Source organism: Magnolia sinica, chromosome 7 (genome assembly GCF_029962835.1).
Source record: "Magnolia sinica isolate HGM2019 chromosome 7, MsV1, whole genome shotgun sequence".
In the NCBI taxonomy this organism is placed as follows: domain Eukaryota; kingdom Viridiplantae; phylum Streptophyta; class Magnoliopsida; order Magnoliales; family Magnoliaceae; genus Magnolia; species Magnolia sinica.
In genome coordinates this window covers 9,586,766-9,599,209 of record NC_080579.1, presented here as the reverse complement: position 1 = coordinate 9,599,209, position 12,444 = coordinate 9,586,766, and the positions used below count along the sequence as shown (strand labels likewise).

Sequence of the window (12,444 nt, the reverse complement as noted above, 5' to 3'; positions counted from 1 at the left end):
TTTTGTATATCCACACCATCCATCAGATTTGCCAGCTCATTTTAGAGCATGGGCCCAGAAATGAAGCATATCCAAATTTCAGGTGGGCCATACCATAGGAAACAATGTTGATTGAACATCCACCATTAAAAACTTCCTAGGGCCCACCGTAGTGTTTATTTTCCATCCAACTTGTTGATAAGGTAATGTAGATCTGGATGAAGGGAAACACAAATATCAACTTGACCCAAAACTTTTGTGGCCCACAAGAATTTTTTATTAGTGAGTGTTTAGTCACCACGGTTTCTTGTGGTGTGGCCCACCTAAGATTTAGATCTTCTTCATTTTTCATCACATGCCCTAAAATGAGCTGAAAAAATTGATGAACAGCGTGGATATATACAACACACTTCAAGGTGGGCTCCACAATCATAGCTATTGCTTTTTATTCTTTCCATCTAACTTTTGAAAATATGGCCCCATTGTGGATGAGCTGTAGGCCATGAGAAATCAGATGTCCCATCTTTTTTATTGTTGGTGATGACCTATGGTTAGACCTTCTATAATTAGTGTGTGCTATCAATTTTACATACATATATGATATAAATGAATAGTTAAGAAAAGTTGATCATTGGTCCAAATTCTCCGTGTATATATAATGGACCACTTAATGGCACCAGTATGTTCGTGGCCAACCCTTCCTGATGAATGGTCTGCATTTCACATGTGTAATGCTCTGACATATATGCTGCAAATGGCCTCTTTAATCTTCCTTGCGTTATATTCGATAGTATGAGCTATGCATTTTCCCACCATTATATTTCCAGTCTTCTTATTTGTTCCTTTAGTTAATGTGTAATTAATTATCTATCAATGTTGTTTTACCACTTATTTCACTTAGTTGTTATCCGAACATTATCTTCAATGTTTTGTACTCAACAGTGGCTAGACCATGTCCGGATATTTTTAAGTTTGTGGGCCCACTTTTATAATCCACTTGATTATTAATTTACCTTAAGAATTAACTTAAATATTCATCTAAATGAGCTTATAAAATAATGTACTTTTTTCAAAATAAAATAAAATTATATATTAATTAGATTTTGAAATAATTCTATATTTCATTCTCTGCTTGGTGTGAATATATAATTTCTTACTTATAATTAATTTGCAGATTACTCGAATACAAAAACCAACTTAATTATACATAAGTCACTTGCAACTTACATCTAAATAAAATTACCAATATCCAACTTTCATCTAACTTCTTACTTATAATTAACTTACAGATTACCTAAATACAAAAACCAACTTAATTATACATAAATCACTTACAACTTACGTCTAAATAAAATTACTAATATCCAACTTTCAACAGTAAGTCACTAACAACTTAAAAGAACTTACAAGCATCCAAACACCCCCTTAGAATCACACCGATCAAACAATCCTCAGCATCTGAATTTTCACTGTGGAAGTTGGACCACTCACCATTTTCACTGTCGAAGGTTAGGATCTGCCGATCAGTGTGAATTTCAGTACATGCGCCATCTAAAATAGGGCCAACAATCTTAACCGTTGGGATCGAACAATGTTGACTAAGACAGATCGGAGCGACATGCATCATGTTGGGTTTTTTCAAAATAAGAGGAAAATAAATTTTCATTTATAAAAGAAATTGGGAAAAGGGTTGTGGCTTTTGGTGATTGTTGGTGACCATTCATTTGTGAATGGTGGTGCCTCTTGGCAAAGGGAGTATTATTTATATTTGAAATGGAAGGATGCCATTGTTAAAAAGACACCATGAAGATGTCTTTTCATAAAAAAGGGTCTTAAAGCATCTCTTGTGATTTTATATAAACCCATCTTTGGGTCAATCGGAATCACAATTCCAACAATCTCCTCTCTATCTTCTTGTTCTTCTCCATTTTCATTTTTGGATGGTTTTTGGAAAATTTCAGTTTTCAGGCGCTAAACTGTAAATAGTTTTTCATGCAATAAATTGCAAACAATTTTCATGGGGTAAATTTTGTAACAGCACAACAGCCAGGGGTGTATGATGTAAAAGTGTATTTGGGGTGCGGTTTTTCAGTTTTACAGGCCAAAACCCATATTTCTGGTGTTGGAGAAGAGGCTTATCGTATCCTGGATGCAGATTTATTGTAACCCTCTTACAAATTGGTTTAATCACCAGTAGGGTACGAATATCGCCTTAAAGATAGCAACATCATACCGCACCTTAAGCCTATCTTTAAGTTATTCATTTTCTATTCTCCGCCTCAAAAATAACACACCACCAACACATTAAACTCTTCCTTTGAAATTCTAAGAAAATCTTATGATGAATTCTCTTTCATATCTAGTTTCACGTAACCAATCTAAACTTCTGAAATGACTTAAATTCATAGAATTGAAAAGAAAAAAAGAAAATTCTACGGACAGGATCTTTACCTTGATGTTGGGCCCCACAGAGACGACGATCCCATCCTCGATGTAAACATCAGCCACCTCCTGATGATGAGCATTTACAACGGTCCCGCCCTTGATCAAGATCTTCAACGGCGACACGTGCAGGCCGCAGTTCGGGTCACCGTAACTGACGTCACTGCAGAACTGAAAATCTCATCCGTATGTTAGTAAAAACGCTAGAAATTGAGAATTTATCACGAAACGATATTTTCCGAAAGGCTTACTTACTTCTGGGATTTGCTGAGATTGGGAGATCGGAAAGAGAGTGAAGGAGAGGAGAAACACGATCGAGATGAGAAGGAGACGATTGATTTTGAGGGTTTGAGAGAGGAGAGATTTACGATCTGATGCTATTTCTCGCAACGAGAAAGAGAACGAGAGAAGCTCTGCTGCTGCTGCTGCTGCTGCTGCTTCCATTGCTGCTTTCAAAGCAGAGTGAAGTGAGAACTCTTCGCGTGGCTCTGTATTTCATTAGATTTTTAATGGAAAATGTCTTTATACAATCAGTTGGACTGTAAGTAATGATCCACCTCTCCAATAACTTCCAACATCTTGCGTTTATACCAAATCCAAGACGTCCAATAAATTTTAATTATCATTATAATCACTTAATAAAGTAAAAAAAAAAAAACTAGATAATTAATAAATGGGCCACACTTCTTCAATGTTTAATCAAAGGACATAAATAATTTATATTATGTATATCTAAACAATGAGTATATAGAAATTATTTTTATATTATATAATCTTTATAGTTTTACCAATCTATTTAAAGGCTGAGATTTTAAATGAACTTAAAATATTATATATTACATATGGTTGGACTCTACATTTTTTGTCCAACCGGTTGAACTTGATACCTTATCTTTTGAACGAACGTGGATTAGCTGGTGAACCCGGGAAGCGGATTGGCTGGTGTACCTCACACCAGCTATATAGCTGCGGTAGGTACGTGTCGTGCGAAGACGAGCACTGACGCTCCTCCAGCTCCGAGTTGTACGAACGGTTCAAAGGAGATCAAAGTTAGATGGGCCTCAAAGTTATGTATTTTATATATTTACACCTTTCATCTATTTATAGAGATCATTCTAGAGCATTATCCAAAAAATGAATCATATCCAAAGATCATCTGAACCACACCACAAATAGCATTGGAGATAATGATTTTCATCGTTAAAAAATTCGTAGGGCCCACATAACGTTTATTTTCCATCCAATCTGTTCATAAGGTCACAAAGACCTGAATGAAGAGGAAATTTTTTTTTCATATTGATCCAAAACTTCCGTGACCCCAAAAAAGGTTTCAATGGTAGACGTTCAATCCCCACTGCATTTTTCAGTGTGGTTCACTTGATAGTTGGATATGTTTTATTTTTAGTCTCAAGCCTTAAGACGAGCTCGTAAATTGGATGGAAGGTTTGGATATAAAAAATACCTAACTTGCTGACGTCAATACAGCATCTATATAGCTGGTGTGAGGTACGCCAGCCAATCCGCTTCCCTGAACCCGACGGTAGCGAGTTTCGCGACTGAGTGACGTCACCACATTCCGTGGAGAAATGCACCAGTGCTCTCATGCCACTATAAATTATAGTGATCCTAGTTTCATTGGGACGCTTAAAAGGTTTAATATATTGATCTAGACTGTTCATTAGGTCAAATGAACATTTATTGGGGTAACATACAAATATCACTTCAAACCGACAAAAATTATCCATTTGATCAATGAAATGAAATATGAACGGTGAAGATCATTTGTAAAAAAATAGGTCCAATCAACAATTTGATCCATCAAAATACTATGGTCCACAATGGATAGCTTATTATTATGATGAATCGCTTTTTTTAGGTCATTTTAACCATCCCATCCAAGGCTTGGAGAAAGGATGGTTGAAAAAAAAAGGCCAAACCGTGGACGGATTGGAACATCAGATCTGTGTGATCTTTTCCTGGTAGTGATTGGAATTTTTTCTGGGATTAATGGATGGTTCAGATTGATCGTTTGGACTATAAAACATCTTCTATGCAACTAGGAGCACTATAACTTATAATTGTTCTAATCCTACTGGCACAACCGTGTGGGGGCTACCTTGATGCATTTTTTGTATATCCACGTCGTCCATCTGTTTTTAAATCTCATTTTATTACGCGATCCCAAACCTGAAGAAGATCAAAGTCTTAGGTGGACCATATCACTAAAAATAGTGATGAATGATCAATAAAAACTCTTTGTGGGCGACAATAGTTTTGGATCAATCTAATCTTTGTATTTTCCCTTCATCCAATTTTTCTTGATATTATCAACAGTTTGGATGGAAAATAAACATTACGAAAACCTTAGGATGTGTTCTTTGGAAATTTTAATGGTGAGGCACTCAATAACCACTTTTTCCAGTGGTGAGTCCTTCTGATATTTGGATCTGTTATGATAAAATAGGATGGAGAAACGAATGGACGGTGTGGATATACAACAAATATTCAAAGCGGGCCCCACGGTATGTAACACGGCACATTGCACAGTGTACACGGCAAAATTCTTCGGATTTGGATTTTACCAATTAGTGCCTCGAAGAGGAACGGATTTTCCGAGGCGGTGGTGTTTTTCCAGAGAAAATTTACATTACTCCTCTTCTATAATTGTTTCTTTACAATAAAGGGAAACGGATTAGACAATGAAAAGTTGAGTAGCGAGACTAGCTATTGAAGTGACGCCACTAAGTTTTGTGGGACCCATCATGATGTATGTGTTGTATCCACACCATCCATCCATTTGGAGAGATCATTTTAAGGCATGAGATAGAACGAATCTGATCCAAATCTAGAGTAGACCCCACCACAGAAAACAGTGGGAAGATTAACGCTGACCGTTAAAACCTTTCTAAGGTCCACTATGATGTTTATCTTAGATCCAGCGTGTTCATAAGTTAAGACAGGCATGAAAGAATGGAAAACACAAATTTCAGCTTGACCGAAAACTACTGTGGCCTTTAGAAATTTTTAATGGTAGGCGGCACTCTCTTCACTGTTTTCTATGGTGGGGTCCACTCAAGCTTTGGATCTGACTTATTCTTTAGCTCATGCGCTATATAACCAAATGTATAGGTGGTGTAGATACAATACATACATCATTTACATTGATATATCTAAATGTATGGACGGTGTGAATACAGTACATACATCATATAACGTCACTTCAATAGCGAGTCTTTCTACTTAACTTGTCAGCAGCTAATCCGCGTACACAATAGAGCAGAGAATGGGGCACCGATTGGCTACGGACAGGTTGAGCGGCGTAGCTAATCCGCGTACACAATAGAGCAGAGAATGGGGGTGCGGATTGGCTACTGGCATGCTAGAGCCTACTACTGAAGTAACGTCACCAAGTTCCGCAGCCCCCACCAAGATGTATGTTTTGTATCCACGCCATCCATCCATCCGGAGAGATCATTTTAGGGTAAGATTCAAAGAACGAGTCACATCCAAAGATCTAGTGCACCCCACTAGAGAAAATAGTGGGGCGAGTGACACCACCATTAAAAAATTTTAAAGGACACAAGTTTTAGATCAAACTGTATTTGTGTTTTAATTTCAAAAAAACATCATGATGGCCTTAGGAAGGTTTTAAAAGTGGGCATCAATATTCCTGCTGTTTTCTTTGGTAGGATCCACTGAAGCTTTGGATCTGCCTCAGTCTCTAAGTCATGCCTTAAAATAATATCTCCAAATGAATGGATGTTGTGGATACAACACAAACATCATAGTGAGGTTCACAGAACTTAGTGATGTCACTTCGGTAGTGAGATAAACTTAGTGATGTCACTTCGGTAGCGAATCTCACTGCTCAACTTCAGAGAACCGGGATGCGGATCAGCAGGTTGAGTAGCGAGAGTCGCTACTTCAGTGACATCACCAGGTTACGTGGGCCCAACATGATGTATGTTTTGTATCACACCCTTCATTTATTTGGAGAGATCATTTTAAGGTATGATACAAAGAACTATTCAGCTCTAAATCTCCAATGGACTCCACCACATAAAACAGTGGGGAGAATAACGGCCAACGTTAAAAACTTCTAAGAGCCACATGAGTTTTCGATGAAACTGGTATTTGTGTTTCCCTTCTTTCATGTCTGTTTTAACTCATGGACAGGTTGAATCTCAAATTAGCATCACGGTGGACCTTAAGAAGGTTTCAACCGCGGGCATCACTCTCCCCACCGTTTTCTACGGTGGGGTTCACTACTGCTCTAGATCTGCCTCATTCTTTGTTTGGTACCTTAAAATTATCTCTCCAAATGGATAGAGGGTGCCCATACAAAACATATCTCATGGTGGGGCCCATAGAACTTCGTGGCGTCACTTAGTCCCACTACTTTACCTGTCAGTAGCTAATCCACGTCTAGAAATGGAGACTCGTGGGTCTACGTCGAATGTCTTACATCTAACCTGTCCGATCAGATGGACACTAACATTTTTACGGGATGAATAAAAATAAAAATAAAATAATTATATACACAATGCAAAATATCCTTATTCCAGTCTAGGTCATTTGAAGTGATACTCTGATCTGCTGGTATTTTGCTCATGTTATCATCATGGTTGGGTTGGGTGCATATGTTAGCCAATTTTGATGTTATACACATATTATGTGGACCGCACAAGTCTTAACCTTAAATACTTTTTCTTTTCTTTTTTTCAATGGGGATGTTTAGGGGTGTTTGGCACCATGGATTTGGGAGGATTTGAGGGAATTTGAGGGGTTTCAAATCCCCTCGTTGTTTGGCAGCATAAAGTAAACAGGGGTTTCAAATACAGCCGTTCTAAATCCCCCTCAAAGAGGGGGTTTGAAATCCACAATGAGAGCTTGAATTACCGCTAAAATCATTTTAATAGTTGCATGTGTAACACGTGTGTCACCATACTATTATTCTATTGGGCACATGACCCAATAATGATATCTAAAAATAATTAGATTATCAATGGCATCACCATTAATTACTTTGATACGATGATCAGCACCGTCCAAACATTATCCGTGTAAATCAACAGTTAGAATAGTTGGTTAGTCACTCGAACACGATCTTTTGCCTATGGCCTATCCGAGACTTGGAATTTCATCATTTCCAAGCAAAACATATATTTTAGTGGGCTTATTACAAGCATTGTGTCAAACACTACATATGTCACTAATTAAAGCTATTAAAGTCGATTTAGTAATTAAATTCAAACCCCCGTAAATATACAGTGTATAGCTACTTTCGGAATAAAGTTGATTCGCAATCCATGGTGCCAAACACAATAGGAGGATTTCGAATCGAGGGGGTTCCAAATCAACGCTCCCAAATAGGCCCTTGGTAATTTCATCCTGAAAAGCTCTTTCATGTAATTTCTAATGACCCGGGCATTATTTGGTTAAATATGAGCATGTTTGGACTGAGAATTAGCTGGAAAACCTCAATGATTACTGACTACTACCCTTATCCCCTAGAGTAGATTAGGTGACATGGCGCCTTTTCATTTGTGTGCCAAAGTTGTCAAGTGGCCATCAACTTTCACAACCTACTATGCAAAGATGCTTCTCTTACAAGCATAGTACACCCATAGTAAGCTGTCACTGTAAGATCTTGACGCAGAATTGCCAAAGGGACTTTTTTTGGCTTACCTATCTATGATGCCATTGTTGTAGATAAGGATGCTGGAATCTTCTTTTCCTTTACACCCTTTAAGAAGACGAGATGGGACTGTAGCTTCTTTCAATCAGTGTTGGATTAGGGACCCAGCTTTGATTTATATTAGAGAGGGCAGAGGAGTTTGAAACTCATCAAAACTCCTCTCCCTGAAAAGCTCTACAAAAATTGGTAATCCCATACAAATTTCTGGATGTATTACAACATAATGGGGCCCACTGGTGCACCCAATCACACTATCCAACCTTTGGGTTAATCTAGACCGTTGATCAATAAGGTCCACCTTAGAGGATTCTTACAACCACATCACCTTAGTAACACCTAATCCACTTCCCTAACCCTAGAGTCTTGTCTAACATTAGTGGGAGTGGGCTAGGTGCGGCCGGCCTTTAAGATGTTGCTGCCTTGCGGTGGGATCCACCTTGATTCATATACTCAATATCTATGCTGTCCATCTAGATCATTTTATAGAGCATAAGCTCAAATATGAAGAGATCCAATTATCAGGTGGAGCATGCAATGGGAAGGAGTGATGATTGAATGCCCCATCATTAAAAACTTTATAGGATACATTGTAACGTTTCCATAATGTCTATTAGCCATCCAACCCGTTGATAAGGTGACATAAACCTCGATGAAAGGAAAAAACAAAAAAAAACATATATCAACTTGATCTAAAACTTTTGTGGCCCTATGGGGCCCACCAAAATGTATGTGTAATATATATATATATATATATATATATATATATATATATATATATATATATATATATATATATATATATATATATATATTGTTAATTTTTATTTTTATTTTTGAGATCATTTTAGTCAATGGGACAAAAATTGAGGCAAATCCAAAGCTTAAGTGAACCACATTTTTCATATGATTTTTAGCTAAAAAGAGAAAAGAAAAAAACCCATTTTTCTAAATGGGTTTTTATGTTTAACTACTTTAAATGCACTGCATTGAAAAAGATAGGAAAATTCCCATGTTTTCTTTTATTCTGTTTTGGGCAGATTTATTGCATTTGTAGAGATTTAAAAAGGAAAAAAAAAAAACATGTTTTGCTAATGGGATTTGATTAAACATAAGCAAGTTGCTTTGAAATCAATGGTTTCTTATTGGTTTTTCGATTAGTTTATAAAAACATGGGATTAGATTAATAAATATAAGATCTTTGATTTTGTAGGCATGAGACCCAAGACAGATTGAGGGTACATATAACTGATGCGGATAAGAAGAGGTGGGAAGTTCCTTACAACTTACTTGCAAGAGAACAGCCTCCCCCTTTGAAGAAATCTCTTGGAAAAAGCAAAGGGGAGCTCTTCACAGCCTCTGAGTATTCAGGAAATGAGCTCATTTTCAGCTATACATCAGACCCATTTTCATTCTCAGTTAGAAGGAAATCAAATGGTCAGACTCTTTTCAACACAAGCTCAGATGAGTCAGATCCTTATGGGAACCTGGTGTTTAAGGACCAGTATCTTGAGATATCTACAAAGCTGCCTTTAAGTGCTGCAATCTATGGGCTTGGGGAGAACACCCAGCCAAATGGGATTAGATTGCAGCCAAACGATCCTTACACCATCTACACCACTGATATTTCTGCCATCAATCTCAATATGGATCTGTATGGGTCCCACCCTGTTTATATGGATTTGAGGAATGAGGGGGGAGAGGCTAATGCCCATGGTGTTCTGTTGCTGAATAGTAATGGAATGGATGTGTTCTATAGGGGAAGCTCTTTAACATACAAGGTGATAGGAGGGGTGTTTGATTTTTACTTCTTTGGTGGACCAACACCACTGGCTGTGGTTGATCAGTACACTGCATTTGTTGGGAGGCCTGCACCCATGCCTTACTGGGCTCTAGGTATGCTCTCTTTGTGACCCATCTGTTATTTCTCTTCTTTTGGATCTAAGTTGTTGGGGTGTTGATTTATCAAGTGGGCCATGTTTATAAGGTGGTCATGGTTATTTGGATCTTGGGACTCATTTTCTTTTTTTCTTTTTTTCTTTTTTTTTTTTCTGGGGTCATTGGCCTTGATTTTCTCTATCTTTTTGGAGAGATGATCTAGTGCTCTCATTGCACTAGAAGTTTTAGTGTTCCTAGTTGCAGTGGGACATTTAAACAGTCCAATCAGTTGATCATGACTGTCCATTAGGTCCAACGCAAATTTCATGGGCTATAGTGCAAATATCACACCAATATGATGTTCTCAACCATATAATCAAATGCCTCAAGATCATTTGTACAAAAATAGGACTAACCAACAATTCGATCCATCTTTTTGATAGCTCCCATCATGGATTGCTTATGATTCTTAAGAATCATTTCTGTTAGGCAATTCTAACAATCCCATCCATGAGTTGGAAAAAGGACGGCTAATAGAAATAAGGACAAATCTAGATGGATTTGATAATCCAATCAGTCTTATTTTTACATTGTAGCCCTGGAAATGTGTTCTAGATTTAATGAACGGTTTGGATCGATCTGTTCAACTGTCCAAGTCCAAAGGATTTTGTTATTAGAAGTTGCTGATAATGTGGATCCTTGGATTTCATCTTTTCACTGTTATTTATATTTGTTGTAATTGCATATAAGTTTTTTAACTTTCTTATTTTAATTTTATATAATTTAAATAGTTTTCCAAAATCCAATTTCCAACATATCCCACTAATGAGGAGTTTTTCAACAGATGCACATGGGAAATGCTTAGAATAATGTCATTAATACCTTTCAATATGAAGGAATTAGGGGACCCTGGGCCTCAAATAATTGTATTGTTTGCTTAGGTTCCAATTCTGACCATTGATTTGATGGACCTCATCTTGGATGGGCATGTTCCCAATCCGATCATCCTAACCCTTCAATCTTAGACCTCCTTTCAGTTGAATGTGGACCATTATTTTATTATTTGTGCATTTGAAGGCCGCTGATTGAAGGGTCGTTAGGATCTTCTAATCTGGGAGTCTTTGGGGCATGTTCCATCCACAGCCACATGCATGAGTAGGCCTTCTCCAGAGTGGACCATATCCTGAGAATTATACAAATCATGTCACCAAACCATCCAAGCAATGAACTTTCTCGATGATCCGTAAGCATACATAAAAGAGTCCAATGCAAGTATCCATCAGACGGTTAGGATCATTTATGATATGGAAAAGGAGCAAGTGGACCATTGATTGGAACCTTCAGGATCCTAAGGGCATGCAAACATAATCAAGACAGATCAATGCTCTGTTTTGAATATTTTGATGCACATAGGTAGTATAGTAGCAAGAGCAGAAAAAAGGGGTGAATGCATTAAAAAAAGGGATGTAAATGTCATTTCTCTTGATAAAAGGAAAGACATTTCTCCTTGTAAACAGAGAAAATGGTGTGGCCTTTAGGGGACCAACCGCATGAAAATGAAAGGTTTTGGGTATCCCACATGTTTAGGTAAGGCAGGGGCAATTTTGGCCTTTTAATAGGGTTAGAAACTTGGAATCTTAGCATATCAGTCAAGATATAAATAAAATGAGGTGTTGATTAGTGAGTTCTATTTTTATATTTGTATGAAAGGGTAGAAGAGGTTTGCCTGAATACATCCCAATGTCTTGAAATATGATACTTCGGGACTTAAGCCATTGAAATTGGGTTTTTTCCAATGACCCAAACTGCTAATGCGATAGGGCTACACATGGATGGGGGATGCCCCCAAAAATCTCTCAGATTGAATGTTTTAACCTTTTGAATATGCAAAGTTGTGGTGACCATCCATTTCCAAAGCAAAACGAGCCAAATATCAAACCGTTGAAATAAAAGATTCTGAGAGATTTTATTTGTTGTTTATCAAGACACATTGTATAAATGGTTTGGATCATTGAAAGATGGCCCACATTCAAAGGCCAAAGTCACCAATGTATCACATTGCAATACGTCGGGATGTATTCGAGCAAACCTCAAGGTAGAATATCTGAGTATTAAAAAGGAGATGTGAATCAGACACACATAGAAAAACAGGTATAGATCCAAACCAAATCAAACCCATAAACGTAATCTGACAAGAATGTAAATAAATAATCTCTCACTATCATGACAGAAATATTCTCCAAAATCAAATAGACAACTATTATTTTTCATGGGAAACATGACTCACATTAGAAATTTTCACCTGAAGAACTATCTGCCATAAGAAAAAATGATCCCCAACACTTGAAAACCAGTCACTCATCTAAACAACAATGTATTCATGGAAACCATAAACATTATTACAAAAACTAACAAAATAAAAAACGCAGTGGGGATATTGACACCAATCA

General features: G+C 37.3%; 2 protein-coding genes across 3 annotated transcripts in view; one reads left to right on the top strand and one right to left on the bottom strand.

The window, feature by feature from the left end:
• The window catches only part of LOC131251025 (dihydropyrimidinase-like), a 57,194-nt gene extending 54,297 nt beyond the window's left edge, over positions 1-2,897 (bottom strand). The window contains exons 1-2 of one of the 2 annotated variants that reach the window (XM_058251475.1): positions 2,677-2,891; positions 2,431-2,592 (exon numbers count right to left, since the gene is read on the bottom strand). In XM_058251475.1, the coding sequence (XP_058107458.1) occupies positions 2,431-2,592; positions 2,677-2,865 (351 nt within the window). In that variant the 5' untranslated portion in view covers positions 2,866-2,891. Of the gene's footprint in view, positions 1-2,430; positions 2,593-2,676 lie in introns of both variants that reach the window. The other variant, XM_058251476.1, reaches the window with a different exon arrangement.
• Positions 2,898-6,308: 3,411 nt separating this feature from the next.
• Positions 6,309-10,029, top strand: LOC131250542 (alpha-xylosidase 1-like). The gene is made up of 2 exons (XM_058250831.1): positions 6,309-6,361; positions 9,330-10,029. Exons 1-2 carry the CDS (start codon positions 6,309-6,311, stop codon positions 10,027-10,029), a joined length of 753 nt encoding a protein of 250 aa, XP_058106814.1.
• Positions 10,030-12,444: the final 2,415 nt, after the last annotated feature.

Bases quoted from the DNA above. Each gene is read 5' to 3' on its own strand.
- LOC131250542 (XM_058250831.1), top strand. From the start codon at position 6,309: ATGCGGATCAGCAGGTTGAGTAGCGAGAGTCGCTACTTCAGTGACATC. The intron at 6,362-9,329 runs GTTACGTGGGCC...TTGATTTTGTAG, and splicing joins TACTTCAGTGACATCACCAG to GCATGAGACCCAAGACAGAT.